General features: G+C 38.0%; 3 protein-coding genes across 3 annotated transcripts; 1 reads left to right on the top strand and 2 right to left on the bottom strand.

Annotated features, from left to right (window-relative positions):
• Positions 1–2,296: 2,296 nt before the first annotated feature.
• On the bottom strand, positions 2,297–5,971 carry LOC131330034 (LRR receptor-like serine/threonine-protein kinase EFR). The gene is made up of 2 exons (XM_058363509.1): positions 3,167–5,971; positions 2,297–2,314 (listed from the first exon to the last, which is right to left on the bottom strand). Exon 1 carries the CDS (start codon positions 5,856–5,858, stop codon positions 4,497–4,499), a length of 1,362 nt encoding a protein of 453 aa, XP_058219492.1. The 5' UTR covers positions 5,859–5,971; the 3' UTR covers positions 2,297–2,314; positions 3,167–4,496.
• LOC131328571 (probable LRR receptor-like serine/threonine-protein kinase At3g47570) lies at positions 3,001–3,494 on the bottom strand. The gene is made up of 2 exons (XM_058361503.1): positions 3,167–3,494; positions 3,001–3,071 (listed from the first exon to the last, which is right to left on the bottom strand). The coding sequence occupies exons 1-2, from the start codon at positions 3,492–3,494 to the stop codon at positions 3,001–3,003; spliced, it is 399 nt and encodes a 132-aa protein (XP_058217486.1).
• Positions 5,972–11,724: 5,753 nt separating the features above from the next.
• Positions 11,725–15,820, top strand: LOC131328570 (uncharacterized). Its single transcript, XM_058361502.1, has 6 exons — positions 11,725–11,884; positions 11,961–12,014; positions 12,097–12,180; positions 15,199–15,356; positions 15,568–15,658; positions 15,815–15,820. The coding sequence occupies exons 1-6, from the start codon at positions 11,882–11,884 to the stop codon at positions 15,818–15,820; spliced, it is 396 nt and encodes a 131-aa protein (XP_058217485.1). The 5' UTR covers positions 11,725–11,881.
• Positions 15,821–17,256: the final 1,436 nt, after the last annotated feature.

Below are 17,256 nucleotides of genomic sequence, written 5' to 3'. Positions count from 1 at the left end.
GAAGAGAGGATCAGATCGATACTCTCCCCCATTATCTGATCTGAGGCGCTTGACCTATCTACTTGTTTGGGTCTCAATCAACTTTTTCCACTTAAGGAAAATATCACGCACCTCATCTTTATGTTTCATGATATAAATCCAAACACGGCGAGAGAAATCATCAACGAATGAAACAAAATAATATTTACCACTCAAAGAAACAACCCTAGCTGGCCCCCAGACATCCGAATGAATGTAGTCAAGTGTAACCTTCGTTTGGTGAATACCAGTGCCGAACTTGACTCTAGTCTGCTTCCCCAGAACACAATGTTCACAGAAATCCATCTTGCAGGTCCTGGCACCTTTCAGCAAATTCTGCTTCAGCAGGCCTTGCATGGCCTTTTCGCCAGCATGACCGAAACGCATGTGCCACAATCTGGTAGTATCCGAATCATCCTCCTCGACGTTGCTACAGACGGTGGCTGACCCACCTACAACTGCAATACCCTGTAAGTAATACAAATTGTTCTGTCGAATGCCCTTCATCACAACCATAGTACCTTTAGAAACCTTTAGAGCTCCACCTTCAATGGTAATCCGGTAACCTGTGGAGTCTAAAGTACCCAGCGATATCAGATTCTTCTTTAAGTCTGGTACACACCGAACATCAGACAAAATACGAACGGACCCATCATGTAGCTTCAGCTTGATCTTCCCTACCCCGATTGTCTTACAGGCATGATCATTACCCATAAACACTGCGCCACCATCAACCATGTCAATGCTGGAAAACCAATTCTTGTTAGGACACATATGGTAGGTATAGCTAGAATCCAAAAGCCATTGATCAGACTGACAAACTAGCGACGAACCCAACAGAGCTAAATTAGAATCATCATCTTCATCAGAATGTACTATGTTGGCCTTGGAACTATCCTTGCCCTTTTTCTTGGGACAATCTTTCTTCCAATGGCCCTTCTCACGACAATAGGCGCATTCATCCTTAGCAACTCTACCAGAAGTTGAGGTCCCTCTCCCTTTAGAGTTAGAGCGACCCCGATTACTGCTATTCTTCCTATTTTCAGACCTGCCCCTGACAGATAAGGCTTTTCCAGAATCTCCATGTGCCTGCATATCCCTCTTGCGATACTCATTGTTCACAAGAGCATTGGAGACATCATCAAATTTAATGGTATCCTTCCCATACATTAAAGTGGTAGACAAATGGTCATAATCTTTGGGCAAGGAATTTAACAAAAGCAAGGCTTTATCCTCATCAAGAATCTCAGCATCTAGATTCAACAAATCAGTAAGTATTTTATTATAATCATTCAAGTGCTCGGTCATTGATATACCTAAACGATACTGAAATCTGAAGAGTTTCTTCTTCAGATAAAGGTGATTCTCCATGCTCTTGGTCATGTACTTGTCCTCGAGCTTTTTCCATAGGACCTTTGCATTCGTTTCCCGCATAACAAAATACTTATGATCTTTGGCAAGACACATCCTGATAAAACCGCACGCCTGACGGTTGATCCGATCCCAATCCCTTGCATCAAGGTCCTCAGGCTTGTCTTCCAAAGTAAAATCCAACTCCTGTTGGATCAAAACATCCATAACTTCGCACTGCCACATACCGAAGTTATTTTTGCCATCAAATTTTTCCACATCAAACTTCGCACTCGACATAATCGGTCTCGAAGCCCCAGGCCGATAACTTGATTCAGTTTTGGTGGATTCTCCATCTTTTGGAGTTTTACCAGATTTACCGGATTCTTCAAACATCGTTCTTCAATAACAAAGCAAAAATCACCAGAAACAAACCCTAGATCGAAAACCTAGGGCTCTGATACTAGTTTGTTGTGCGGAAGCGTTAACAAACTCAGAAACGGATGTGATTAATTGCTTTGTAATTGAACAAACCACAGAAAAGAAAGAGAGAGAGAGAGAGAAAGAGCAATCATAGAGAACACAGAGATATACGTGGTTCGGTAATGAATACCTACTCCACGGGCAGTCAGATGATCAATGGTTTCACTATACGGAAGTAATCGGATGCCCAAAGGGCTACAGATGAGATCTCTCAGAGTTCCTCTCTCTGCCTCTCACAGAAAAGCTGCTGTGAATGCAATACCATAAGCAAAAAACCCTAAAATATGCTTATATACTAATTTGTCCTGGTCCGGACCAAGTGTGTGCTGGGCCGGACCAAAAAATTAGCAAGCTCCAAAAACGTAGAACACGCGCTGGTTCGGACCACCAAGGCCTTGGTCCGGACCACGGAGGTTGAGAAGTCCAAAACGAGCCAAAAACTACACATTTCCCATGCCATACTCTACAATTCATATAGATAAAAAATATTACAAATCTGCTTGATAAGTAGCCTCTCAAGGAATAGTAAAGAAACTTCCACATACAATTCTTAGATGTATACTCATAATTTTACGCCTCGAATAAGACGACAAAGAGTTGTGTCTCTTCTTTGCTTCCTGCTAGAATAATGACATTTGGTTTTGCTTGTATTATCTAAAACGCCTAATTTGAATCATGCTTGATTGGTTCACTTTGATTTTTTTGGGGTAAGTGTATATTTCATTAAAAAAACCGACCCAAACATACAACAAAAGCCAAGGGTAACACCGGTTCATACTTTCTGGTAAAGGAAAGATATATAGTAACAGAAACCTATGTAGACTGTGCTCTACACATTTCCCCACATTATCACATCCCCTAAGATGTCTTGCTTAATACTTTAACTCCTAATACCAATTAAGCTATTATAATTTCTAGACGTTAATTAGCACGTGGCCCATTTGTGGTGAAAATATTCCCTAACCCAAGTGAATTACAAATTGCAGGAAAGACGATAGGAAAATATTTACAAAATACGCCAAAAAAAGAAACCAGTAAAGTTCAGACAATACAATTGTTGGTTATTCATTTTTTAGGTTAATGTGTCTTGGCAATGACAAAGAAAGAAACTCCATCTCCATTTCAAGAAACAATCTAGACACTTTCTGCTTAACTCAACTGCATGTAATACTTTTGAACGCAAAATGATGCAGTGAGGAGTAAAACATTAGAACCAACAGCTTTATTTTTGTGTATGGGTTACCAGATTAAATCTGAAAACCGTTGGAAGTGAAGGAGAAAAGAAACACGAAATGAGTCTAAGGGAAACATTTACCTGGAGCTGCATAACCGGATGACCCCCGTAAGCCAATAGAACTTGATGGATTTGTAGAAGAAATACGTGTCGTATCTACAAGGAATCTTGCTAACCCAAAATCACCTACATGTCCAACCATATCATCGTCAAGAAGAACGTTGCTCGGTTTCAAGTCATAGTGAACTATTGGTTCCGAGCAATGGTGGTGAAGATACAAAAGTGCAGAAGCAATGTCAAATGCAATATTTAACCTCCGTAGAAGGTTTAAACTCTGTGAGTACTTGTCGTGAGCATCATCTTCTTTCTCATTTGGATGCAACCACTCCTCTAGGCCCCCATTGACCATGAAATCATAAACCAGAGCCTTGAACTCGTCACCTTTATAGTCAACACTTGAACATGCCGTGAGGACAAGTACAAGATTCCGATGTCTGGTGCTCCTTAAGGCCTTACACTCGGCAATGAAGCTCTTGGCAGCTCCTCAGGATTGAAGGTTTAATACCTTCACGGCAACTAGTTTTCCACCCTCTTCAAAATCAAGAACTCCTTTGTACACTGAACCAAAACTACCCATGCCAATTAGATTGGCAGGAGAGAAACCATTGGTCGCTTTAACTAGACTCCCGTAGGACAACTTAGGAAACGAGTGGCCAAAAAAGCTAAAAGATGGTACCTTTGTTCTCTTTTTAAACCAACGAAGATACATGAAATACATCATCACAAATAGACATACATTCCCAAAAGACAATGGGAGTACCAATTTCATGACTTGAGTAAATTTCTTCCTTGGGAATCCCTTGGATTGGCAACTGCGCAGTTTTAAATCTGGTATACCACCACAAAGCTTCTTGTTTCCCTCAATAGAAATAACTGCTGCAATTGTAAATATACCTTGTTTTGGTACCGCTCCCTCAAAATCATTGAATGATATGTTTAATTTCTTTAAGAAAAAAAAGCTCTCAAAATAGTTTGGGATTTTCCTGAGAAATCATTCATAGAAATGTCTAGTTCCTCTAAGCCTCTCAATTCACTCAAAGTTGATGGAAGGACTCCCCAGAACTTGTTGCCGTTCAAATTAAGTGATGCCAATTTCACACAGCTACCAAGGGCACTTGGAATATTACCAACCAATATATTGTTGGAAACATTTAGTGTTTCAAGATTTTTTAAAACCCCGATTTCCATAGGGATGACACCAGTCAAGTTGTTATGAGATACCTCTAGATAATACAATGATGAGAGACTAACAACTTGTTTGGGTATAGTGCCACTAAGATTGTTTTCAGCGAGTATAAGCTCCAATAACATCTTCCATTTGCTCATACTCGACGGGATGCTTCCGTGGAGATCATTTTCGGACAAATCGAGATATAGTAACATGGATAAGTTTCCGAAAAGACGATGGGATGTCAGCGTAGAATCTATTACCTTCGAGCCACAACAAATTCAGGTTTTGAAGTTTCCCGAAATCTGCAGGAATGTTACCTGTCAAATGGTTGTTTCCTATTGAGAATAGCCGCAAATTGACCAGATGCCTTATCCCTCTTGGGATGCTCCCATACAGCTTATTGTCTCTCAAGCTTACATGAAAAAGACTAATGGAGAAGTTAGTTATTACTTCAGGAAACACACCTCCAAAACCATTGTCGCTCAGTCCCAACTTTTCCAAATCGGTGGCATTGATCAAGGAGGAGAGAAAACTCAAGTCATCTGTTTCCCCTATTCCTAGATGATTTAAAGAAACATATAACCACCGAAGATTATGCAGCTTATCCAACTTAGGCATTTTCCCAGTAAAATTATTGGCTACCAACACAAGGTAATATAGATTAGTGGCATTCGATATTGAACTAGGAATGGATCCAGTCAACAAGTTTGCACCAACTCCAAGGAACTCGAGATTAGAAAGTGAAGTTCCTAGGTTTGTGGGAAGAATCCCTTTGATTTGGTTCTGTCCGATATTGAATTCCGTAATGGAAGAGAGATTAAATATTGAAGAAGGAATCGTACCGACCAACCTGTTCACTGCTACCACAAAAGTTTCCAAGTTTGTCAATCTGCCAAGACTATCAGGCATATTCCCACCAAAGTTATTGTAGGATATATAGAGGATGGTCAGAGATGATAGATTACCAATAGTTGCAGGCACGCCTCTTGTTAGATTGTTCTTTGCAATATACAATCCCTGGAGTTTGGATAGGCAACTGAGGTCCGTTGGAATTTCTCCCGTTAGTCTGTTTTGAGTAAACTCAAGGGCGATAAGATTAAAGCAACGAGATATATTAGCCGGAATTTCGCCGGTAACTGAATTATTATACAATGACCTGAATTTCAGTCTGCGCAAGCAGCCGAGTTCTTGGGGGATGTCATGACTCAAGCTGTTGTTTTGTAACCGTAACCACCTAAGGAAGCTTAAATTTCCAATGTGTGGAGAAATGGGCCCTGATAGTTTGCCATTCGAAAGGATTAACTCAGTGACCCTCTGGTGTCGGTGGCCACACGTTACACCAACCCATTGGCAGAAGTGGACGGATTCATTCCAAGAATTTAGTATCCCAAGGGGATCGCCAGTGATTTCCGCCTTGGATGCTAGTAAGGCTAGCCGATCAGTCTCGTTCCCGCCGTGCACAGAGTCGGGTACTGAACCCCAAAGCAAGAAAACAACAATAGGCATGAAAAGAAAAAATGAAGGCGGCAACGACAGGCCCATGTGTTGTTCAGGTATGTGGCGGAGCAAATTTCGCTGCTTACTTTGTTTTGAATCTGAAGAAGAGACTGGTGCAAGGAAATTGAAAGTAAATGCTGAAATTTTGGAGGAACAACTTTTCCTAAGTTAAAATCGATTAAATCTGCTTACATTCAGTACAAGATAAATTCTATAAATGTGCATATTGCATTTTGTACAAGATAAATTCTATATAAAGGTGTTTAGATAAGTCATTAATCGGTATTCCATGAACATGATTCTTCTTGAACTCGAAGAACTTGACGAGCTTTACAAAATGAACGTTTCTGATAATTGTTGTGAGCTTGGGATTGGCCCACGAAATTCAAAAGTGGACCAAACTGTATGGGATTCGTACTGGGCTGACTAGACTTGAGTCCTTGATGACTGGTTTCCATTGTGAGATGAGGGAAGCAAGAAAACATTTAGTAAAGTCAGTTCAAGTTTGTATTTTTTTATTATTTTTTTGCATTCATGAGAAAGTTTAGAACAAAAATTGTTTATTGCGTAGGAAACTAAGATTATTATTTTTATATAAAATATGGTGACTATTACAGGAAAGTTTTAAAGAAAAATTAATGATAGTGGAAAAGTTAGAGATGGGAGTCCCAGAGTTTTCCCACAAACCGAAAACAAAAAAAAAAAAATACAAAAAAACCCCAGACATTTTCATACTTTGTTTACCTTAATTTCCTCGCAACTCTAGCTACCTTGTTAAGAATCGAACTACGCGTTAAATTCACGTCCCTACGCATCTTGGAAACTACGACTACATAAATCAAACAACAAAACGAAACAATGCGTAATGAATAGAAAAGAAAGGACACACAGATTTACACGAAAAACCTCAACGCGAGGAAAACCACGGGAGTCACACCAATCCACTATAATGGAAATTAATGGAGTACAAGTTTTCTCTCCTCTCTCTAAGAACAGTTTTCTCTTGCGTACCTCTCTATTTTCTCTAAAAACTCTCTTAACCCTAATTACAAGCTAGCTAACTACTTTATAAATAGGTAAGGCCAATGGCCAAAAATGTCCCTGGCGAAACACGAAAATGCCATTTTTGTTGCAATTCATTGTGCGGCACCCCCAGGCTCCAGCGTTGCTCAAGGTTGTCTGCATACCCATCGTAGCGGCCTAGCTTAAGGTGCGAATAATTGGCCCTTGGTTACTTGCCAACTCCACATATACGATTAGTTGTGTTTGATTGTTGAGCCAACAGCGTACGTACCTATGATGTTTTTCTGCAGAAAAAAAATCTTATTAATATATTGTTGGAATTTATTTATGTGGTTCACATGCCACATCGATCCTGTTTATATTTTATAGTATTTATGTTCGTAACTAAAATATAGGTATTAGATTTAAATAAAATATTGCCTAAATAATTGATGGCTATTCATGAAAAGGTTTGGTGACTATTCATGATTTTGCACTATGTGGATAAAGCATCATACCCACATGATTAAGTTCACACGTTAGATAAAAGTTTGAACATTAATAGTGGAAGAATTAGTCCCTTATGTTTAATGTTCAAAGTAAGCGTATTTGGAGTTTATGCTGTTAATGCGTTTATGCGAAGATCCAATAAGGTTTCAGATGGTATCCAAAAGAAATTTGCAAAAAGACAGCCTTTGTTTATAAGTAGAGACAAAGATACGCTCCTTAAAGTTAGTGGGAGTAAAAGCATTTTTTTGGACTATATGGATATTGGCTAAGGATTTACGGGATCAATATCCAAGTAAACATGGTATAGAAAGCTACAAATAAAGATTGTGAGGTATTTATAAAGAACCAAGGACTATATGTACATGCATGCTAATCAAAAGTAATTGATTGAGATTAAGTTATAAATCTCTTGTCACGGTGTTGCATCCAATTCATAGTGATGTTTATTATGAATGGCAGAATTAGTGGGAGCTATATGAAATTAGCCTAGCATGCAATAGAGATCTCAAGTTGTCGAAGTTATGTTGAGACCGTTATTAAGTTTACTTTGGCTTCAATTTTTGTTCTCTAAGATAAAGATCAAAGCCGAATAAAGACTATCGACGTAAAGTACGTACCTCATTAGGGGAGAGAAAGAGTTCATAAATATAATTTGTGACTATTGAGCATAAAGTATTAAGCTAGTTATCGCCGGCAAAGTGTTTATGTCATGTAGTGAATACATGACTTTTAGCTCATTTCATTATAGTTTTCTCTCATATTGATGCTCAATTAAAGTTTTGTCACACTATAAGTGTTCTTAGAGAATAGAGATGTACATGTATACATAAGGTATGAAGTACGTATACAGTTATCCGTTGGGATAAATAAAACGGACTCTAAGTGACTATTAGTTAGTCATGATTTACAGGTGATACCACATAAAGTGTTGAGAGATTTGTCCATTGTAATACATGGAAGGAAATGCTTGCTTAAATAGCATAACCGCCATGATTCATGCTCAATCTTTCTACTATAGATCGCTATTTGGGCAGTTGTTGTATGGCCATATACAATACTTAGTATCTTTAACCAGCAGCTTTTTGGTTGATTTGTCATGTGAGCCAAGTGAGAGAATGTTGGAATTTATTTATGTGGCTCACATGCAACATCAATCCTATTTATATTTTATAGTATTTATGTTCGTAACTAAAATATGGGTATTAGATTTAAATAAAATATTGCCTAAATAATTGATGGCTATTCATGAAAAGATTTGGTGACTGTTCATGAATAGATATGCTGACTATCCATGAATGGGTTTAGTGATCATTCGTATGTAAGGTTGCAACTATTAATGAATAGGTGTCTTATTACTTTTTTGATAGAAGAAAGTATGAAGGGTTATGTCCATTGGGTAAGAGTCCCGATCTATCTATATAAAGACATGTGGTTACCATCAGGTGTGAATAAACTGATATAGATTAGATTGGAAATCCTACACATTGCTCTCCAAAACAATTAGTGAGAGTTTGTATTGGTGGAACATATTGGTTCAAGATCGAAACGGTTTCCGGATTTCTCAAGACTTAAACGCCATGACAGAAGGTAAGTAATTTTCCATTGCGTATTTATTTTGATTCTCCCACATAGGTTTATCATATATATCTTGTATTTTCTACTCAAAGTCAATATATAATGTTTTTCTGCAGAAAAAAAATCTTATTAATACATATCTTGTATTTTCTACTCAAAGTCAATAAAATCTTGATTGATGTGCTGATATATAATTTTAAACTTCATTTTTCCCAGAGTGCATGTTATAATCAGAACTTCATTCTCTCCCACTAAGCATGCCGGCCACATCAAACCAAAGTTGAAACTTCATTGACCATAAACCATTGGCTCAGCCCTTGAGTTCTTCCCACTTGCTTTAAGCCAGTCTTCAGTGAAATAATTGACACCAGTCGATTCTTCTTCTTCTTCTTTTTTATCATGACACTAGTGTATTCTAAAATGATGGTTTCTTTGAATGAGAAATGGAGGAAGCTAAGGTACACATTTTTTTATTTTATAACGGAATGTCTTGGCCAACTTCCGCATATGGGTCGGAAGCAAATTCAATGTAAAGAAAGCAATTTTGTTCACATGGAGACAACCTTACACGTATACTGTATACTTGAAATTGGTGACAAGAAACAATTACTTTTTGCTCATACGCTAATGGAGTCCCACTTGACATGTAAGTCTTATAGTACATTTAAATGAGAAAGTTGTCATGCTTGAAACAAACTAAAACACAAGAGGAACATAAACTTGAAGAAGAAAAACAGAAATTGAACAACAAACTAGCATCTGTAATGTGTACCCAAAGCAATATGGAGCATCACAAAGTTGTGGTCTCAACCCTCAAGCACCTACAAGGGAAAAAAGGAAATTAGTTATTGAAGAAGTTTGATGAGAGAAGATGATTCACTTATACAACATATAACTTTCGTCGAAGGTGCAGCAACATGAAAATGGGTTGGTTTGTGCACATGATTGAATATATACATAGAAATGCTATTGTATACACCAATTTTCAGTAAAAGAACTTGCCTCATTGAATTTACAAAAGTAAGGTTTGTTTATCCTGAATTGGAATGTGGCATTAAGGTTCCAACTTTGTTCTCTCTTCACTATTGTTCTTAAAAACACTTACACTGAGGTTCTAGACTTCTAGTAGAATTTATTGATTCTTAAGGTTGTATTAGAAATGGAAATCCTACGATTTGTTCATATCTGCAGAGCACGCAAGAACTATTAAATTGGATTGAGGAAAAGAGGAGCAAATGAAAACATTATGGTTGTTAGGAAACCTGGGTGAAGTTGAACATAACTAAAACGTTTATGTAAGTCAGCAACAACTGAACAAACTGATGTTTTGGTGGCGATTGCAGAATTGTGGTGGTTTTAGTGCCAAATGCAGATTTTTTGCCGTAGTAGTTATTGGAATGTAAAACGGGTCACACCTGCACATGATCAAGCTGCAATTCTTGCTCTCATTCCTCCATTTACTCCAACTCAGAGAAGAGTCTTCTTAATCACATGCAACTGATTAACGATTTCTTTAATATCTGGTCGAATATCCGAGGCTGTCTGGTGATTGTCAACGTTTTTTTGTGCGATATGTTGCTCTGAAGTCTGAACTTGCTCTGAACTTTTTTGTTTTGTGTTTTTGATATACAATAAATGAGCAGAGCTTTTTACCCCTATTTTTTGGAATTGTTCTTGCTTGAATTTATCTTGCTTCTACCGTCGTTCTGGATATCTATTGGAAGGAGATGGATGGAGACTCTGATAGGGTAAGCTGCTTAGAATGCCAATTTTTTTTTACTATTACTCCCTCCGTCCAAAATTGCTTGCCCTTTTTGGGAAACCGTTCATTTTGCACACAAAAAATAATGTATGCCTTTGTTTAGAATCAATAATTTTTCGGTGAATAGCTTGTATAGTTGGAACAAGAACAAGAGGGAATGTTATTCTTCTCTTAACCAATTTTTAGATTGGTTTGAGCTTTTCCATTCTTATGGGAGTGTATAGGGCTTTTTTTTTTGTTGGTCTTGTGACCTGTTTTTGTAAACGGGTGACATTCTCTTAATGCCTTCTTTTTAGTATACTTATTTATTTATAAAAAAAAATATATAAGCATGATTTTTTTCCCCAAATTTTTACTCCAATTTAAAGATCTCATTAAGAAGAAAAACTTGGGCAATTTTTTTTCAAAAGAAATTCTCATAAAAACGTTATTTTTTGCATGCAAAATGCACGTTCCCAAAAACAGGCAAGCAATTTGGGATGGAGGGTGAGGGAAGTGGATATTATTTCTTTCTTTTGGAGTACAAGAATGGCATGCCAATAGGGTACTTAAATGATCATATTTTTTCTACAAATTTGAATATGAGTGGATTCAAGGACTGGATTGTGCTATGACCTATTGTGCATATTATTTCTTTCATTATGTTGAATTTGAATTTTTTTTTGCCGCTTCCAAAAGTATCAATGTGGTTGAAATTTCCGATTAAATTAGGTTTCTAGAGTTGTTTTTGTGATAGTTTTTGAATTATGTGACTTATGTCCCATAGGTTTATGATAACCATGAGTGTTCGAACTATCTGTCTTGAATTATAAAGCTACGCTATTGAGGGATGTAAACCACTTTTAGTTGAGACTTGAGTGATGGAAGTCCTTGTAAACAGATATTTTAACGCCTTGGAAATCTTCAGCCACGGGATCTCCAAGTCAGCTGTTAAAACATTCAAAATCACTTCCTACAGATGATGATTTAAGAGTAGCATCTGTCCCTGGAGCAGTTGAACCATTAGCATGTAATTCATTGCTTTATCTCTTGTATGTAGGTTTGAGTTATTATTTGCCATAGTTTAAGATATTAGACCTGGAAAACTTATTTGCTGACATGATTTCCTGCAGCAGAAAGCTTTATTCGAGGAAGATCTTACAATACCAGATTGGATGACCAAGTTCTGCTTAGATTTTCACCAAAGAGCTCTGACGACTCATCTTATTACTTCAGTGATATGGTAATTGCTGTTCGTCATCCATCCTGTGCCTGTTCTTTTCTTCTATGTAGATTTTTATTCTTACCTTTCTTAACAGATAGGCGGTTCTCTTACTATCTTCAATGAAGAAGGGTCAAGGAGATGCCTTGAGGTAATTTTCATTGACTCACATTGGCCTGTTGTTTTGTGTAATTTATGCCTCCCTTCATTTGACTAGAAGTACACTGTTTCAGCTTTCAATAACACTGGAAATGTCTGAGACTATAAATTGTCGTTTTGTCCACCCTTCTAGGAGACATTCCCCAACAATTACGAAGGTATACTTTCGACTCGAAGCTGTGATGCTTAAAATGATCGTGCATACACCAACTTGTTATTGTGTTGCATAATTGAATCCATACTTTAGTTCTTACGTTTGACATAAGGTATACATTTGTTCCTGCTAGGGCCTTATGCATGTCAATTGCCTCTGAATTATACTAGTTTTTCAAAACCATTAAAATTGTTGTCTCTGGTGGAATGGAGGAAGTGGGTAAGCTGGTTGTGCAGCCCTGCGAAAAGTGTGCCAGCTGTATGGTGGTGTCAGGTCAGCGGAGGAACTCAGGAGGATGGTTCATGCTTCATCGAGTATGCTAGGAGATTGTCCTTGAACTCCTTAGGCTTGAGGACAAGGCACCGTGTACATGATTTGCCTTCATACCAGAAAGGAGAACTAGGATAAAGGGAGATACTCTATTGGATTACTGCCACCTTGTGACACCTGGATCCGAAACACGTCGAGAAGATGATGCGGTGGGTTGTGGTTTACATAGACCTTTCAATGTCAAGCGCTGCTGCTAGTTTCTATGTTTATAGAAATAGGCTTAGTCTATTTGTTCTCATCGTGTAGTACTTGCAGAAATAGAGATTTGTGGTCGATTTTCAACAATGCCAATAAAGTGGTCCCTCAAATCATAATGAGGTTGCCAGTTTTATTGTTAGAACTTAGAACTCAAATGTTGTTAGTTGGCATGATATGTTAATGTAGGAAAATATAGTGCGGAAAATAGTAATCGATTTTACTAATTTATGGAAATTTACAATCGAACAGAAAATTACATGAAACGAAATTACAGGATATGAAATATAAACATAAACTGTAAGCAAGGTATAGAGATATTGCAAACCAAGACCCGTTTTATTCAATGGTGCCCTTAAGACAAATTCGCCGCCTCACTGGTGCTGGAGGTTGTGTCGGTGTTCGTCTCCCAGGGTTGACTCGGTTACCACTCAGCCGCTAGAGCACCGCCGTAGACTGCCCATCGAACCAACTTCTGTCTTTACTCTCTCTCTCTAGACAGGAAGAACAATATTGCAAATGAAGAGCTCTCGATTTTTGGTGTATTGAAGCGAAAGAGCCGAACTCCTTTATATAATCGATGAGGAGTCTTCTCATTGAATCAAGAATTCAATAGGGGGAGCTGCCCATTCAATAGGGCCAATTCAATATTCATATTGAATACGGGGAATTCAATTTCTGGAGAAAAGCTGCTACAGTTATTAATCCAGCAATTGATTCCATAACCAAATCGTGGATTTTATTCTTGGGCATTCAACCTAGTATTAATCAGTTGCGTACAACTGATTCGGTAACTGGACCATCCAAACGCGAATAGTTCAGACCCAATTAAGCACAATCAATTCCAAACTAATCTAGATTAGACTATAGACCACAGACCTCGAACAACAGGTCGCGGGCCCAAGAATCCTGAGCTCCGGCCTAGGCCCCAGTCTAATTTAGGTATCACTACAAGAAAAATTCAATTGGGTGACGAATGAAAATCGTCACAAATTGTATGTTTTTCGTCACAAATAATATATGTGACGAAAAAAAATTTGTCGACTAAAGGTTGTCGAGGATTCCTACCTGGTGACGAAATTTATTTTTCGTCACCTATAGTGCCTTTTGATGACGATATATTTCGTCACCAAAAAGTGAATAATTGGTGACGAAATTTTTTGTCACTAATATAAGAAATCGGTGACGAAATTTTTCGTTGCGAAAGGTGTTTTCATATGGGAAAAGAAATCCATCTTTCTTGCTCCTGCTAGGTTTCGAACCCGAGTCCCTTGAGTTTTTCGCGCAAGCTTCAACCAACTGCACTACACACACTTTTCAGTAAATATTTGAAATATCTAATATATAACACATATGTTTAACATGAAAATATATTTCGAATGTAATTTTGGACCTTTAAACATTAAAATTAGCAATTTTGATAAACATGAAAGTTGTAGGCAATTGAATTATTGTTCAAACTCAATTTGAATTATCTCAATCGGAGATTTTAGTAAAGAGTTATGTCCGAAATACATTTAGTGACAAAGCGCAATTCATAAATTTCGTCAGGAAAGGTACCCATTTGACAACGAAATATATTTTTTGTCGCTGAAAGCGTTAAAATGGTGACGAAAAAAATATTTCGTCACCAAAGTTAAGCATTTGGTGACGAAAAAAATATTTCGTTACTAAATTGCTCACATTTGGCGACGAAATATATTTTTTGTCACCAAATGATTATCTTTGGTGACGAAAAATAATTTTGTCACCTTTTTTAAGCTTTTGGCGACGAAAAATTTATTTTATCGCCAAATGGGTACCTTTAGTGACGAAAATATTTTTTTCGTCGCTAAACAGGCATAATTGGTGACGAAATTATTTCGTCACGAAAGTTATCAAAATAGTGACAAATTTATTTTTTCGTCGTCAAATATACTCATTTAGTGACAAAATTAAATTTCGTCATCACTTTTTCGTCACTAATTTTCATTTTTCTTGTAGTGTATTTGGTGATGGCGCGCACACACGTCATTTGGCTTTTCCAATTCTCATAATAAAACAATTTCTCATTCATATCTTAATGGAATTTGTTCACTGTTGTTAGGCCCACCTCATGCGGTGTGAGTCCCACCAAATTCTCTTTGGTAAAATTCCATTTTCCAACAGTTAAAAGCTAAATACAAATACCTTGTTCCACCTTGGAAGTCACGGCTATAGGATCGGGAACCTCCTCCTTTCCAAAATTGTCGTAGACTAACGTGCCTTGGAGTTTGAACAAGTATTTAAGAGCTGGATTATGCCTTGGTAGCATGCTCGCTAAATATTTTTGAAATTGTCAGAATGGATCTTGTGGAAAGGTGGGGGATGTAAGTGCAGCAAGACACTAGAAACTTGTGGATCATAGAGTGCGACAAATGTATTTTTCCCTTGAGGTTCCACCTTAGGGACAAAGTATTTATCAGAGCCATACTTCTGTTTGAGAATAATATGTTCAATTTTTTGTTGGATTACGTAGGTTCAAAGTGATCACCACGAGGTTGTTGCTGATTTGCTGCAGACAAGCTTTCTCTTTTCCATTCCCATGGATGGGCCAATGTCTTTTTCCACTCCCCGTATCTCTGTGCAGTGGGGTCTTCGTTTTGAGTTCTTCACCACTCCAAAAAATGTGGATTGGTGTTTACACCATAATTTAGTATTTTAGTCTAATGTGATCGATTCGGTCAAAATATTACACGTGTCAACACGTTTTAGACTAATTAATGTAAATGCAATGTGAAGCCTATTAAGGAAAATCAAATGGACTGATCGACGGTTAATATTCAACTTCAGAACACGTTTTAGAGCATGAGTTACATACGGATCGTGGACAGGACAATTAATGCAGGCAGGCAGTTGAAGTAATTATAACGTTGGGAACATGTGAGATCATGGAGAAGCAACCGCCTCGTAGTGGAGCAAGAATAGGAAACATGGAGGTAACCACTCAATTCAAATCAAAGGAGGGAATTCCACCCGATTTGAATTTCAAGTCGAAGACGACCTATAAATACAAGAATAGAAGATATTTAGAACCCCCAATCAATCGCCCAAAGGCTTCTACTTTTATCTGTACTTTACATTTCTTGCTCTAGGAGTAGCTTGTAACGTAACTATCTGTTCGATTGTATTCTCATAGTCGATTGACTTCTACCTCGAGGAATAATAAAGTCCATTTTGTTGTTCTTCTTCCATCTCCATTCACTTCATTAAGTTTGCTTCCAAAGAAGTCCTGAAATACGGCAAGGAACCAAACTCCACCACCATATGCAAACACCCACATTTCCAGCACTCTCAACAATCCTTAGTCGATTAGTCGACTACAAGTGAAAAATAGACAAACAATTTTGGCGCTAGAAGGAGGGCCCTTACTAATTTGGAAGTAATGGCACCAGCAACAAGGAAACAAGGCGACCGACCCACAGAGCCTCAGAATGAAGGCCTGGAAACCCAAAACGACGTGATACATCCTTAACAAAGGATGCCAGAAAATAGCCACGGGAATGGCTTGAATGCACCAACAGATATACAGAGCCTTTCCAGGCAATTGGCACAGGTTTTGTCTAACCCAAAAGACGAAGCGGCACAGGAATTGATTACCCTAATGAGAAGGGTAGTTACGCCCCCATCCATCATAGATGTTGATGCACATGGTGTAGTCTATGAACAGTTGCAATCTGGAGATTTGCTTAGACAGGCCCCTCAACAAGTATATTCAAACCCAGCATTTGATTCAAATATGAATGTGCACAGTCGACCGTTTGTAGGTTCAACTGCTCTATGATCCACAATCAAGCCAACTAGTTTTTATCAGAATGTTCCATCTATATATGAAGTTGGAAACAGTAGTTGACATGGTCAAAATAATGGTTTAAATCCTAGTCAAAATCCTCAGAATGGTTTCACAGGAGTCCATGTCATGAACAATGGTCAACACATATACAGCACTGCACAAACTTTGCCAAATCATGGCAACTATACGTATCATACTATGCCAGTAGGGACAAGTAATGGAAATGGAGGTCAGTACGTTCACAATATGTCAAATATTGGCAATGGTAACGGTCAGAATGTCCCTCTCGCACAACCTCACGTACAAAATGTTCTTAGAGCCCCAGATCCCATGAATATTAACAGGGCACAGATATTAGAAGTCATCCAAGATGTGTACGGACCAGGGCTACGCAGGGTAGAAAAACCTATGTTTAGAAAGCCTTACCCACATTGGGTTGACAATGTTCCTTTGCCCAGGGGGTACAAATTGCCTGAGCTATCACTTTTTAGTGGTATAGAAAACCAGTCGACAATCGAACATGTAGGTCGGTTTTGCCTACAATTAGGCGAACTGGGCTCTGATGATGTTTTTAAATTGAAATTGTTCCCGCATTCATTAACTAAAACAGCATTCACATGGTTCATTAGCTTACCTGCAAATTCTATCCATACGTGGCAAGATATGGAAGAACAATTTCATGCTCAATATTTTAGGCATGAACCAGAGGTTTCAATTGCCAACTTGGCTAAGTTAAAGCAGAAG

Source organism: Rhododendron vialii, chromosome 6a, assembly GCF_030253575.1.
Source record: "Rhododendron vialii isolate Sample 1 chromosome 6a, ASM3025357v1".
NCBI lineage: Eukaryota > Viridiplantae > Streptophyta > Magnoliopsida > Ericales > Ericaceae > Rhododendron > Rhododendron vialii.
The sequence above is the reverse complement of the archived record's forward strand: the minus strand, read 5'-3'. Positions and strand labels throughout refer to the sequence as shown.